Source organism: Abrus precatorius, unplaced genomic scaffold (assembly GCF_003935025.1).
Source record: "Abrus precatorius isolate BTA unplaced genomic scaffold, Abrus_2018 Scaffold10, whole genome shotgun sequence".
NCBI lineage: Eukaryota > Viridiplantae > Streptophyta > Magnoliopsida > Fabales > Fabaceae > Abrus > Abrus precatorius.
Window position 1 is genome coordinate 7,291,963 of NW_020874292.1, and position 14,683 is coordinate 7,306,645.

Below are 14,683 nucleotides of genomic sequence, written 5' to 3' on the forward strand. Positions count from 1 at the left end.
ATGAAGTTAATTTACCTTCATTTGAGTAAGTTTGATGCTGACTACACCCAAAAACAAAGCTTAAAAAAAAGTTTTACAGCCTTGAACATTTTTTTATAAATTTAAATTAAATGTAGTTTTTTTAATTGGATTCACTAAAATTCACCATTCATAATTGACTGGCGTGAATATTTCAAATAACTCATTTTACCAACTTTGAGTTAAAATTAAAATAAGTTATAGCGAGCCTGTTTGACAAATGACAACTCTAATAAGAGTTTCAGGAATCTTTCCACATCTCTAACAAAGATTATTTGAGGTCATACCTCTATTATCCTTTCTTGGTCTCTATTTTTTTAATATTTTGTAATGCGATCTGCCAAAGAAACATCTTTCCACGTAGAAGGCCTTACCATTTAGCAGCTGTGTTTGATACGTAGGCTTATTACTTTATAATAGAGTCTATTAAATAAGATATAAATATATCTTTGACTAGGTTAACAGACCTATACTATGCAAGCTATAAATTTTAAGTCTGTCATTGATTATTTTTTAAAATCTTATTTCTTATATTTTATCGATAATTTATAGAAAAAGCAATTATTTGTCTATAATTAAGTTAAGGCAATCATGTAAAAAATTATAGAAGTGTACTGAAGTATATGATTGCGGATTCCCTTTGTACTGGATTCCCCAATTTTCTGCTCATATGTATATTTCCCCCGTCAAGCAAAACAAACACCAACGAGTTTAAAAATTTAAGAAGTGCAATTCGAAAGCTTCTTCATAAATTAATATATTAAATTTTCAATAAAAATGTTAGATTTAGATTCAGTAATTACAATTAGTGTGCTTTCCGTCTTGATTTTATCCACCTCTAAAACTTTAAACTATAAATAGAAATAATGAGTTGTGAAATTCACTGGTTCGTGTGCATAGTTAAACATTCCATATTAATTAAAACTTTTATTTCCTTGAACATATCGAGCGTGTCAGTGAGCTTACAGACAGTGTAGTATAATTTAATATCGTACAAACTTATTTTAAATTGTTTGTAATAATGGGTTGCAATAATTGTATTTTAAGATTTTGTGGGTACAGCAGACCACCTTTTTGCTATCATATGTGCTTAAATGGCCAGAATGCAGCTACATCATTTTCTCAACGAAAGATTATGTAGAAAATGCAAGGCCACATTCTCTATCATGTCCCTGTCAATTTGGCAAGCTAATTTGTTTTTATCCCTTCTTTGCCACTCGATGAGACTGTTTTCGTTGTTTTCTATATATTATTAATTAATTAGCAAAATATATTTTCTTTTCTTTTGGTAGGAAGAAAGATAATTGCTCTGTTTTAAACCTTGCAAATCTAGTAGAAAATCTACGAATGATTATGAGTTGGCCCACAAATAGTAGCACAGGCAATAGCAGCAGAGAGAATCGGTCTCACGCTACCCAGTATCAACAGGCTTTAAAATTGTGATTTTCACAACCTATAAAAAGTCAATTATATCTGCCTAAATATTTTTCTTTTTAATTCAATATCAGTTAAATTAATTAAAAAATATATCAAGCTTACATTTCCTTTGTAAGCACCGACGATTCTACAAGAAACTGCATTTACACGTGGGATTACTTTTTCACAAAATCCTATTATCATTAGGTGAAGTTCATGTTCCCAGTAATTATGTTCTAACTCTTACTAAACATGGCAACAACACAAAAAAACAGAAACAAAAAAGGAACATCACAAAAGAAACAGTAGTTTGTTACTATAGCTGAGATGAGATGATATTATAGATTAAACTCCGCAAGCTATTATGCGTGAGACTGTGGAATGCTTGAAAATAGTGTTGATAATGGAAACGTTGTTGCATAATATTGTGTGTAATGTCAGCTTCCACATTTATTGCTACAGACAATGCGGCTAGCATGTGCTCCCTTTATAAATCCTTAATCACAATGATGTGGAACATGGTAGGTGTGATGTGGATATCTTTCTCCCTTCTAATTATGTAACCTGAGTCCTCGCTGTCCTTTTGGTCTAAATGCGTGTTTCCATTCAGGAAAATAAGCAGAATTTCAAAACCGTGTTTGATGACTTTTCACTCCAAAGGCCAAGCTATACCCAGTTTAATGTTGCATAATTTATGTTAGCACAAGTTACAACATACGTTGACTTAACATATAATACTCAACTCAACATATTCTTTGATATATTATTTTAGTATCTACGTTGATTAAAATTTATACAAGTTCTATTGAAGGGTTTGGTTATTTATTTCGTTTAATAAAATTTACATAGACATCATTTAGTATAAAAATGTTTTAAAAACTGTGTTGTTAAATTTTTCACATTCTAATCCCACGCAAGGCATGCATCAAATATCATTCTTAGTTAGGGATCAATTCCCTGTGTCAACGATCCACTGTGGTCTCTTCAAACTTTAAATTAATGAAAGACTTATACCAATTATATGATATGTTGTTCATAGTTTTACCATGCCTCCTATTTAGAAGGCATAATTTAGACTTGACTCTCCAATCTCATACATTTATATGGACTAAGAATTGAAATGGTAAGTATGACAGGTATCTATATTGACCCGGCAATTAATTAAATATCAATTGGACGTTATAGTAATGTGAATGCTGCTAAGTACTTCAACAGCTTTTACTGATTCACAAGGTCTTATTTTCCTTTCCAATTTAGTTATCTTTCCTACGCTTTATTTCTCTATATTTAATTGTTTCTCTGTAACCATTTTGTTGATTATATATTGACCATGATAGTTAAAGAATAATGAATAAAATTTTACTAAAAATCATAATTTGTTAGATTAATAATATTAAATATAATTATTTTTATGAAAAAATATTTTTAAATTACTCTTATTTTTTAAAAAATCATTGTTCTTAAACTAAGAAAGATATTAACACACCACTAAGACATTAGTTAACAAAACTTCTAAAAATTAAATAATTCTTAAGATATTGGTTAACAAATCCTCCAAACTAATAATTAGCTTAATTATTCAATGTGATGATATTATGTTAGAAACAATAGTGATATTTAAACAAACAAAAGATTAATGAATTGGATAATAAAAAAACAATGGTTATCACTTTTTTTTTTCTTCTTTTTCTCTTTCTCTCCAAATTTTTCCTTTCTCTGTTTGTTGTCTCTATCTCCTGTTAAACTAAACACATGTACATTTGGGTTAATTTTATTTTAAAAAATATATAATTTTTTAAAAAATAAGTTTAAAAATTACTTTTCCCTTAAAAATTACTAATAAGGAACCGATTATTAATTTATTATGCATTAAGTTTAAATGGTTTTATTTGTACGTGAGATTACCTTACCTTCGTACATATTAGATACATTAAATTGATTAAGTATTAAACTAATATATTTTAAAATAAGCCCTTGAAAGGACATATTTAAATACATAGTTTATGCCCAAAAAAATATTCGAGTCATAGATGACTGATAATCACTTCAGCTAAATATTAACTTTGGATAGTAAAGAAGTGAGATTTATTTAACGATCATTTAAATGTGAGGTGTGAGCAAATATTTTTGTACGAAACTAGTCCTAATTTGTCGAAAATGCAATACATGAGAGCTTCTTTGATTAGAAAGCACAAAAAAGTCAAACCATTAAACATTGTTTTGCATGATTTTCGAATATTACACATTCAAATGTTAGAGCGTTAGAAAACACATACAAAGAACGTGTATACTATTTTTTTTTTATAAATTTGATATATTTAAATAATTTATTAAAATAATTTTTTTTGATATAATTTTTTGTACAATCAATAATTATTAAATAAATATTTTGATTAAACTATTACCTAAACACATCTTTAAATTCTAACCATACGTTGAATGTGGAATATATAAGGTGTTTACTCCATTTTCGATTACAAATATTTCTTTTTAATTAACATAAAGAGAGTATATAAAGTGTATAACAGTTATTTAGACTCTCATGTTATCTCTGTTCACCACACGTTTCAAACGAAAACACGAGGTCAATCTTCTTCCTTCAAAATTTCAAATCAAATTATCATAAACTCTCATTGAAGCTTTTCATTTTTTTTTTCATGCATGCTGGTAGTGAATGTTACCCCCAATTCAAATCACATAATATAATATAATATAATACAAAGATTCACCAACCAAAACTGGTCGGTGCGGCAACCGGAGATGGTTCGGGTCCAGAAATTTGGTAAAGTGCCACAAAGAAGAAAGGGAAGAGTAAAAGTGTCTTGCTGGAGCAATTTGAAAAACAAAAAACAATGCAGACACGAGGGAAATGAAGAAGTGCAATAAAGATTGTTATAATATCACGGATCATTATATTATTTTTAAAACTTTATATTTTTATTAATTATTTTATTTATTTAATATTTACTAAATTATATATTTTTAAGAAAGCATTTTTATGTAAAAATTTCTTACTTAATTTCATTGATTATGAGTTCATATTTCAAAAATAAAATTTAATGATGATTTTATATTTTATTAAATTTTATTTAATTAGGATGTTGCATGAAAATTTATTGAAGTAAATACACTTTCTATCAACTACTTATTTCTATCTTAAAAATATTTTTAAAAAATGAATATTTTATTTATTTAATAAATAGGTAACTAGTAAAAGATGTCACAGGAAGATTTAAGACTACTTTTTAAAAAATAATTTTATTATATAAAAAATAAAAATATTTAATGCTTATGTTTGTTAGTAATTTAAAAGTTTACAAGGATTTGTTCAATAATTTTTAATGTATGTTTAAAAATGTAAAATAAAAATTAATAAATAATAAGTTTTATTGAAATATAATATTTAATAATATTATAATATTTAATAATATTACTATATTTAATTTTAAAATTTTTATAAAGATTTATTTTGTATAAATTTGTAATGTTTAATATTTTAAAATCCATGCACTTAGTGAAAAAAATATAAAAAGAAAAGAAAAGAAATACTTTCAGAATCCTATTAACAAAATATAAGTTATTAATTTTAGCAAAAAAGAAAAGTATAAGTTATTAATGGTTACATTAAATGCATGTTTAATTTATTTTTTTAGAAATAGTTATTTACTTTTAATACCTTTGTTAAAAGAATTTTGAAAAACAAGTGAATATTTAAGAAAAGAAAAATTCTTTCTAAATGTACACTAAATTAATATACTAACGAGCTGACATATTTTTTTGAGTAGTAAAACCCAAAAAAGAATTACAAATGGACTGTGGCGTGTGAAGGAACGTTGAAATAATAAAAAATGCAAGAAAAACGAGTTTGCGAAACGTGAAAAACAAGGACTAAGAAGGAAAGGCTTGGCATAGCCATAAAAAACCAAGCCCTTTGAATGGCCTCCACTCATAAAAAACCAAGTCTCATTTCCCCACAACCAACGAACAATTAAACAAACACCCTCAACCTCAATTTGACAAACGTTAGACTTCAAAGTTCCAACCCTCGGTTCCATTTCAACATCACACTCCCATTTCACACGCATCACTCCGTCACCACCACCATTCTTTTTATGTGATTCCCCTTTCTTCACCCTCATTCGCTCTTCAAACACTTATCCCTTTCCATCCACCAATAGTCACACCCCTCACAACGCCACCGCCTCATTACGGCGTCGTCTTTGCGCCAAACCCTTTTTCCACCCTTCCTGTCTTAATCAATCTACCCCCCTTATCACCCAACACCCTTTTGTCTTCTCTTCCTCACAATTTTCGCCAAATTTCTCCTCTTTTTGTTTCCTGTGCCTGATTTTTCCTCTCCTAAAATATTCTTCAGCTCCTTCTTCTTAACCCCCTTTTAACTTTTCCTTATCAGTTTCTGCCAAACTTGTTCTATCAGGAAAAAAAAGAAGGGGGAACTTTTGATTGTTGAGAGCTGAATATATTTTGGGTGTGCCTTTTTTAATTCATTAATATTTTTTTCCTTTTAAACTCTTGTTATGGCTTTGCCACAGTCCTTTTATGATATATTGGAAAACCCTGCAATTTGGGGTTTGTGTACAGCTATAGGCATGTTTTTTAGTCCCTTGTGGGTAGCATTTTCCGTTGGTGTTATCGTTGGATGGTTGTGGAAACCGAAATGGGCGAGTTTGGGGAAAGAAAAATTGACTAATTCTCTTGCCAAGTCCTTGGATTTTGCTTCACCATCCTCTTCTTTTTCGCCTTCAAAATCTGTAGTGTCTTCCATCAAGAGTTTTCCTTCCTCTCCTTGCCTTAATTCTATTAAAATGCAACCTCCAAATCCAGAATCTTTGGCCCTGAATAAAGGGATGGATAAAAAGGCTTCTACCTCCTCATCACCCATGAAATTTGTTAGTTCCGGAAGGTACTTTTGCATTATCGGTTGCTTTGTTATTTGGATAAATTTAAGATGTTAAATACTAATTAATTTCTCATATCAGAATTAAACCCATCTATGAAATTCAGACATGTTGCCTTTAGTTTGTGACTTTTTATGGCAGCTTGGTTTTTTGTAATTGAAAATTTGGGAATCTGGATATTGAAGCACCAATTACTCTGGCAATGAACATGTGATATAAGTATGCCATTTTATTTATGGTTTTATTGTACTTTACAGCACACCGAAATCCAGCGAAGAAATTTCTGATGCTGTTAGAATAGACGATTTACATCATCTATGGCAGCTTGTGGAAGAGAAAGATGGAGGTCTGCCTTGGATACAGATGATGGACCGTTCCACCCCTACCATGAGTTACAAAGCATGGCGCAGAGAACCAAAGGTATGAGACTTTTTTGGTTTCCTTGCTAAATTGAGAAGTGTTATTCCTTGAATCAATTTCAAATGATTGTTTGTAAAATACAGTTGAAGATTGATGTCACTTTTATTTCCAATATCTTTTGGTTTTATTCTAGTTGCTTATTTAATTTTCTTTTAATTTTTGTCTTGTGGATTTGTTAGGATGGTCCTCCTCAATATAGAAGCAGCACTATTTTTGAGGATGCTACCCCTGAGATAGTGAGGGACTTGTTCTGGGATGATGAGTTTAGACCTAGGTGGGATGACATGCTTTCAAGCTCCTCAATTATTGAAGAGTGTCCCACTACTGGTGCCATGAAAGTGCAGTGGATACGGAAGGTGCAAAACCTTAACTTGATTAAGCTACTGAACTGCAATTAGTTGTTGTCTTGGTTCATTGTGCTAATGGATGCTAATTATCTGTGATACAGTTCCCCTTTTTCTGTAAAGACAGAGAATACATAATTGGTCGGAGAATATGGGAATCTGGAAGATCTTATTATTGTGTGACTAAGGTATGAGAATAAAGTTCACTTTTTCTTGTGGAATATTTGAAGATGTTGATTGATGATGGCTATATTTCCTCTGTATTATTACAGTGTTGTTCTTACCTTCTTTCTGTTTTATTTGTTCTTTCAGGGAGTAGATTGTCCTTCAATCCCAAGAAGAGAAAAACCTAGACGTGTTGACGTGTACTACTCCAGTTGGTGCATTAGAGCAGGTTAATTTTGACTCATCTTTGTTATTCAATTACTCATATAACATTTGTATAAACTACTGTTCCTTCACTACTAAATTTGTTGTGACTGATTTGATGTTTCATTTGACAGTGGAATCAAGTAGAGGTAATGGCCAGTTAACAGCCTGTGAAGTTTTACTCTTCCATCATGAAGAAATGGGTATTCCATGGGAAATTGCAAAGCTTGGAGTACGGAAAGGAATGTGGGGAACTGTTCAGAAGATTGAGCCTGGTTTGAGAGCCTATCAAGAAGCTAGATCCTCAGGTGCTGCACTGTCTCATTCAGCCTTTATGGCCCAAGTTAACACAAAAATAAGCCCTGAGTACTTGGAATCCATTGGAGCTTCTGAAAATTCATTGGAGAATCAAAGTGTGGTTGCTTCTGACAAGCCACAAGGCGTGAACATACCCAAGATGCTTGTCATTGGTGGTGCTATTGCTCTTGCATGTAGTCTTGATAGGGGACTAGTGACCAAGTATCTTATATTTGGTGTTGCTAGAAGATTTGCTAATATAGGTAAAAGATAGTTAAAAAATAGAGGTGGAAGCATTGTCTTGAATGCCATTCTTTTGGAGGATCGACCTTATCCAATTCTACTCGAGTTATTGTTACTTGAGAATTTAGAGGTTCTTTAGTGGAGAAATAATCTATAATCTAAAAATAAAATCAAGGGTAATTGACGATTTTTTTAACCCTTTTTTTTCTTGGAGCATGAGTAATTGCTGGTCAAGACTGCAGAATCTCAATGTTATGTATGGTTGTATAAAGTCAGTAGCTTAAAAAATCAATTTTATTAGTTCTCTTGTATAACTCTTTATCAATGTTGGTGCAAAGAGTTTACGAATTCTGTATACTCGCAGTAATGGCATTAGTCTATTAATTTTGACATTGTTTCCTTTTTCAGATTTTGTTTGCTGTGTTAGGAGCTAATGAGTATTAGGTTCCGTCATCTTCTATTTTGGATAGTTTTTTCACGCAACGACCTCTGCATATTTTCGATTGATTCATCGTTTTGCAATTAGTTCAAGTTAAAAAAAAAATCCAATTTAAATGGGCAAGATGGGATCTGTTATTTAAAGGATTTTAAAAAATAATGAAGTGTGTTTTTTGTAATGCACAAGTATTATTAAATTAAACTAAAATTTTTAAATAAAAAATAAAGATGTACTTGATGGTTATTTTAAATTTAATAAATTTTTAAAATTTAAAAATAAATATTTTTATTGATAATAACAACTATTTTATTAAATTACAAAAATTAAATTCAAGAGAGATAAGATTTTTAAAATTAAAAAACAAATATAAAATTCAAATTCAAATTAAATAAAATAAGTCATATTTTATAAGCAGAAAGATAATCGTTCTTAATAACGATTTGATTGAAAAAAACTTCTAAAAAGGTGCTAGTTTAATATCGAAGATTTAAATTTCAATAAACAGAAGGAGATAAAAGTAAAAAATAACCTATAAGAAATATCTAGTTTATCATTAAGCAATCAGCACAAGAAACAAACAGCACCAAGCGAATTCAACTCCTCACTGGCTCACTATGGTTTCAAAACAATGCAAGCCATCTAGCTCTGGTGCAAATCGCAGCATTGGAGGGGCCTTCACTTGTTCATTCACTTCTGCTATCTTTTTTGGATTGGATACCGAAGATCCTTGTTTCATTCCCTACAGATGAGACATCTTGAACTTTAGATACACAAAACAAAAAATAAAATAAAATAAAATTCCTACGTTGACACACCCTAATGTTGAAATGCTGATAAAATAATACATATAGCAGTTTTTTACCTTGTTATGGCTCTTGTTTATGAAAGAGAGTCCAGCAGCAGCAGCTATAGCAGGCACAGCATAAATGCTTCCTCTAGCCATTGAAAACTTAATTCTTGGAATGAACAACTAGCCTTTCAGCCAAATATATTGTAAGAGTGCACCTAAACACACACACACACACAGAGAGAGAGAGAGAGAGAGAGAGGGAAGATTGAGAATGAGAAGATCCCTTGTTATGAAGAGAAGCAAACAATGATCTATAAAGATGGGCAATGAATAAAAGGCAGTAAGGTTTGCAATGTCATTAACTTTGTGAAAAGTAAACTTCAAATGGCAGGAACAGTGGGAATATATGTTACTCAACAACGCCTCCTTTTTTAAGGACAAATAGTACTAACAACAACAGATACAGTAGAATAAACAAAATAGATTTTGTATCTAAAATATATTAAAGTAAGAAGATAAATAAAAACAAATGGGAGGGGGGGATGAAGATTCTGAAACTTTACCACGAAGAGTACACGGGTAACAAAGCAATTTACGTATCTTTAATTTGCTAGACAAGTAATCAGATGAAGAAGAGAAGTGATTCCTTTGTGTCCTCTTGGTGTAGCAACATGCTCGTATTTATAACATGCAATATGTAATCAGTTAATTTGAGATAGAAACAATATTATTATCACTATACTGACCGTCCGTTTTTATTTAACTTTATCCACTAAACAACCACTTTTGGACTTTTGGATTTTATTTTATCTTCTAAGACATTTGAAATAGTTTCACTAAGTTATACTATTCAAAATTATTCATCGCCTAATTTCATCTTTTAACAAAATTTAAATATGGCTAGCAGTTAATAAAAAACACTAAATTTTATTCCACAATTTATATTCTAAACAAAAGATGCCTTATTAATCGGAAAAAAAAGGCCTTATTCACGTATTATTTGATTTATATTATAAATAGCCCATACAATATATGAAATTTTTGTTTTAAATATAAATTTATGTGCATAAGTTATTTTTTAAGGATTAATGATTTTAATATATATATATATATATATATAATATCAAATAATTTTGTTTCAATATCCAAATTTAGATATCGATGAATATGATTGAAAACTTTATCTTAATAGTTAATTTTATAATTAAATTATCCAAACGATATAAGAAAGTGTAACTTATATCAATGTAATTTGATACGCACACATACATATAAATGATAAGAAATGTCTTTACTGTTAATAGAAAAATTTACGTTTCACTAAATTAAAAAATATAAAAATTAATATAACATAGTTGTGGAAATTTTTTATATGCTAAATAATTTGTTCATAAAATATTATATATAATTCGTGACAAGAGCGTTTTTAGGAGTTTTTTTTAAAATAAAAATATTTTTAGGGATATGATTTCTTTCTTATCATGTCAAATGAATTTTTTAAAACTAAGTATTTATATTTTTATTTAATATTTATATAATTTTTAAATTTTATCTATTTATTTATTTTAATTTAGTATAACAGAATACTTATTATTAATAATTATCATATTTGCTACTTTTAAAATTTATAAATTTTATTAAATTTTAAAATAGTTTTACAATATTGTTTATTTATTATTTTATTTTTAAAAATAGACTATTGTATATTTCAAAATCTAAACATCTTGTTTGACGCCAAACAAATTTTATGAATAATTATGTACAAAATTAAGTGACACACATATTAATGATATTCAAGTAATAAATTAAAATAATAACGTAACGAATTCAATAGTGCTCTAATATTTAAAATTAGTTTAATTAAAATCTTATAATTTCTATAGCTTAAAATATAATTTGTTTAAATTTTTAATTTAAATTTAAAAATTTATTCTTTACTAATTTGTTTATAGTTTTAAAGGTGAAAGCGTCGTCTTGAATGCGATTCTTTTGGAGGATCGACATCAAATATTGCACTTGTGTTTTGTTACTTGATAATTTAAAAGTTTTTTATTGGACGAAATAGTCTATAATTTAAAATTAGAACAAAGGGAAATGGGAAGTCCCGACTTGCTAGGAGAGGGTAATTGACAATTTTTTTAAACCCTTAGAGCATGAGTAAATGTTGGTCAAGATTACAAAATCTAAAAGTTATGTACGTGTTTATTTATTTTAAAATTTGGCTATAAAAATAACTAATGATTAATTACTTTAACACCTTAATTAAAAATTATTGATTTGACTAAAATATTAGTTAAAATAGTAGTTCAATAACAAAAGTGACTAAGTTTTGGTCACTTAACACCTTAATTCAAGGGTATGTGATTTGACTAAAATATTGGTCAAGTAATGGTTTAGCCATAAAAATAGTAATTATAACTTTATATAAATAATTCAATTAAAGTATAAGTTTTATCAGCTCAACTAACCATAAAAGTAATTAAGTATTGAATATTTAGAATTTCAGATCAATGATTTGACGAGAATTAAGTTCTATTATTTTAACTAGTTATAAAAGTAAGTTAAACACTTTGAATCTTAGATTAGTTATTCAACTAGAATTTAAGTTACATTAGTCCAACTATTAGTTTTCAAGTCACATGTGTGAAGGGAATTATTAAGGAAAGAAATCTTACATTGTGTCTAAATAATATTAAAGCAATTTTTTTTCTATCTTGAGCGCGGGTTTTTCTGGTCTAAGTATATCTTATTTTTATCACGAGTTATTTTCCTTAGTTAACAATAATTGTAGTTTTGCCAATAGCTGGAGGTTCCTTAATTTTCTTATTTCCTCACAAAGGAAATAAGGTGATTAGGTGATATACTATTTGTATATGCTTAACGGATCTCCTTCTAACAACGTATGCATTTTGTTATCATTTAGAATTGGATGATCCACTAATTCAATTGACAAAGAATTATAAATAGATCTATTTTTTTTACTTTTACTGAAAATTTGGAATAGATGGACTCTCTTTAGGACCCATTTTATTGACAGATTTATCACTACTTTAGCTACGTTAGCAGCTCAGCCGGTTACTCGAGAATCACCATTTTTTTATTTCCTAATGTTAGCAATGATAGTGGTCAAATAGAATCATTTTCTTCTCAAGACATTTTACTTTTTTTCATCATGTGAGAATTAGAATTAATTCCCATTTATCTACTTTTATTCATGTGGGTGGGGGGGGAGGGGAAGAAACGTTTATATTCAGCTATAAAGTTTATTTTGTACACTGCAAGAAGTTCCATTTTTTATTAATGGGAATTCTGGCTATGGGTTTATATGGTTCTAATGAACCAACATTAAATTTTGAATCATTAACTAATCAATTGTATCCCATGGCGCTGGAAATTTTCTATATGGGATTTTTTATTGCTTTTACTGTCAAATCGCCAATTATACCTTTCCATACATGGTTACCAGACACCCACAGGGAGGCACATTACAACACTTGTATGACACTTGTATGCTTTTAGCCGGAATCTTATTAAAAATGGGAGCATATGGATTGGTTCGAATTAATATGGAATTATTATCCCGTGCTCATTCTATATTTTGCCCCTGATTAATGTTATTAGGTTCAATTCAAATAATCTATGCAGCTTCAACATCTCTTGATCAACGTAATTTAAAAAAAAGAATAGCTTATTCCTCAGTATCTCATATGGGTTTCTTAATTATAGGAATTAGTTCTATAAGCGATACGGGACTTAATGGCGCTATTTTACAAATAATCTCTCATGGATTTATTGGCATTGCATTTTTTTCTTGGCGGGAACTAGTTATGATAGATTACGTCTTCTTTATCTCGACGAGATGGGCGGAATGGCTATCCCAATGCCAAAAATATTCACCATTTTCACTATTTTATCGATGGCTTCTCTTGCATTGCCGGGCATGAGCGGTTTTATTGCAGAATTGATAGTTTTTTTTGGAATAATTACCAGCCAAAAATATCTTTTAATTAAAAAAATACTAATCACTTTTGTAACAGCAATTGAAATGATATTAACTCCCATTTATTTATTATCTATCTTACGGCAGATGTTCTATGGATACAAGCTTTTTAATACACCAAACTCTTATTTTTTTTTATTCTGGGCCATGAGAATTATTTATTTCAATTTTGATCCTTATACTCGTACTATGTATTGGTATTTATCCGGATTTCATTTTCTCATTCTCGGCTAACAAAGTTGAAGCTATTCTATCCAATTTTTTATAGATAGTTTTCGTGAATATGAATAAATGAAAAAAAAAAAGAAAAAATAGTAAAAAATCTTATGTACAATAAAAAAAAATATTTTTCTCTTGTATTAACTTACAAAAAAATGAATTTAAGTTGTAATTGAATATGCTTGTTGTTTGTGACAACCCCTTGAATCACTACTACATTACTTGATTTAAAGGGTTCTCGATGATTTATGGGAAGTTTGCTTCATATATATATATATATATATATATATATATATATATATATATTATTTCTTATATATAATATAATGAATGGTTTCCATATTTATATTTGTGAAGTTTTTTTTCACTCACTTTAATTCAATTAGATGTAAATGAACCATAACTATGTAGTCCTATTCCTAATAGATTTATTCCTAAATAACATACCCAAATTATAAAAAAGCCTATATAGGCCACTATTGAAGAATTTAAATTTTCTATTGTTTTTCTTTTTTCTAGTATGTAAATAAATTGCGAATATAGTCCAAGTAATGAAAGCCCAAGTTTCCTTTGGATCCCAATTCCAATATGACCCCCATATCTCATTAGCCCATACTGCTCCTGAAATAATACCTATTGTTAAAAGGATAAAACCTAGACTAATAATACGGTAACCCCAACAATCCAATTGTTGAATAAATTGAGACCTGTAATAATTTCTAGAAGAAGAAAAAGAAGTTTTTTGTAAAACATTATTTCTTTCATTCATATTCATGTATTTGATTTCAGCAAACGAAAATGATTCATTTAAAAAATACAAATTATTGCTTTTACTAATAATTTGTGTGAGTTCTCGAAATGAAATGACTAAAATAGCTACTGATAATAATGATCCACATAAAAGAGTTGCATAACCCAATATCATCATACTTACATGCATAATTAATCAATGGGATTGTAGAGCAGGTACTAATAGTATGGATTTTTGCATTTCTGTTAGAAGACCTGAAGTAGCAAAGCCTTGGGTAAAAATAACACTTGGTGCGATTATTATATTTAAATAGTTGTTTTTATGCTTTTTGAAGCATGGAACCATATAAAAAATGGAAAAATTCCATGAAAAAAAGATTAATGATTCATATAAATCACTAAATGGTAAATGGCCCAAAAAACCTAATGAGTAACTAACAATCCTGTTATACAGAAAAA

General features: G+C 29.0%; 1 protein-coding gene across 2 annotated transcripts; it reads left to right on the plus strand.

Moving 5' to 3' along the window:
• Positions 1–5,413: 5,413 nt before the first annotated feature.
• LOC113866489 lies at positions 5,414–8,477 on the plus strand. 2 transcript variants are annotated; one of them, XM_027501329.1, is made up of 6 exons: positions 5,414–6,358; positions 6,611–6,773; positions 6,953–7,129; positions 7,222–7,305; positions 7,430–7,511; positions 7,621–8,477. In XM_027501329.1, the coding sequence occupies exons 1-6, from the start codon at positions 5,973–5,975 to the stop codon at positions 8,055–8,057; spliced, it is 1,329 nt and encodes a 442-aa protein (XP_027357130.1). In that variant the 5' UTR covers positions 5,414–5,972; the 3' UTR covers positions 8,058–8,477. The 2 variants fall into 2 exon arrangements, with proteins under 2 accessions (XP_027357130.1, XP_027357131.1); XM_027501330.1 differs by having other exon boundaries at positions 5,440–6,211; positions 7,621–8,057.
• Positions 8,478–14,683: the final 6,206 nt, after the last annotated feature.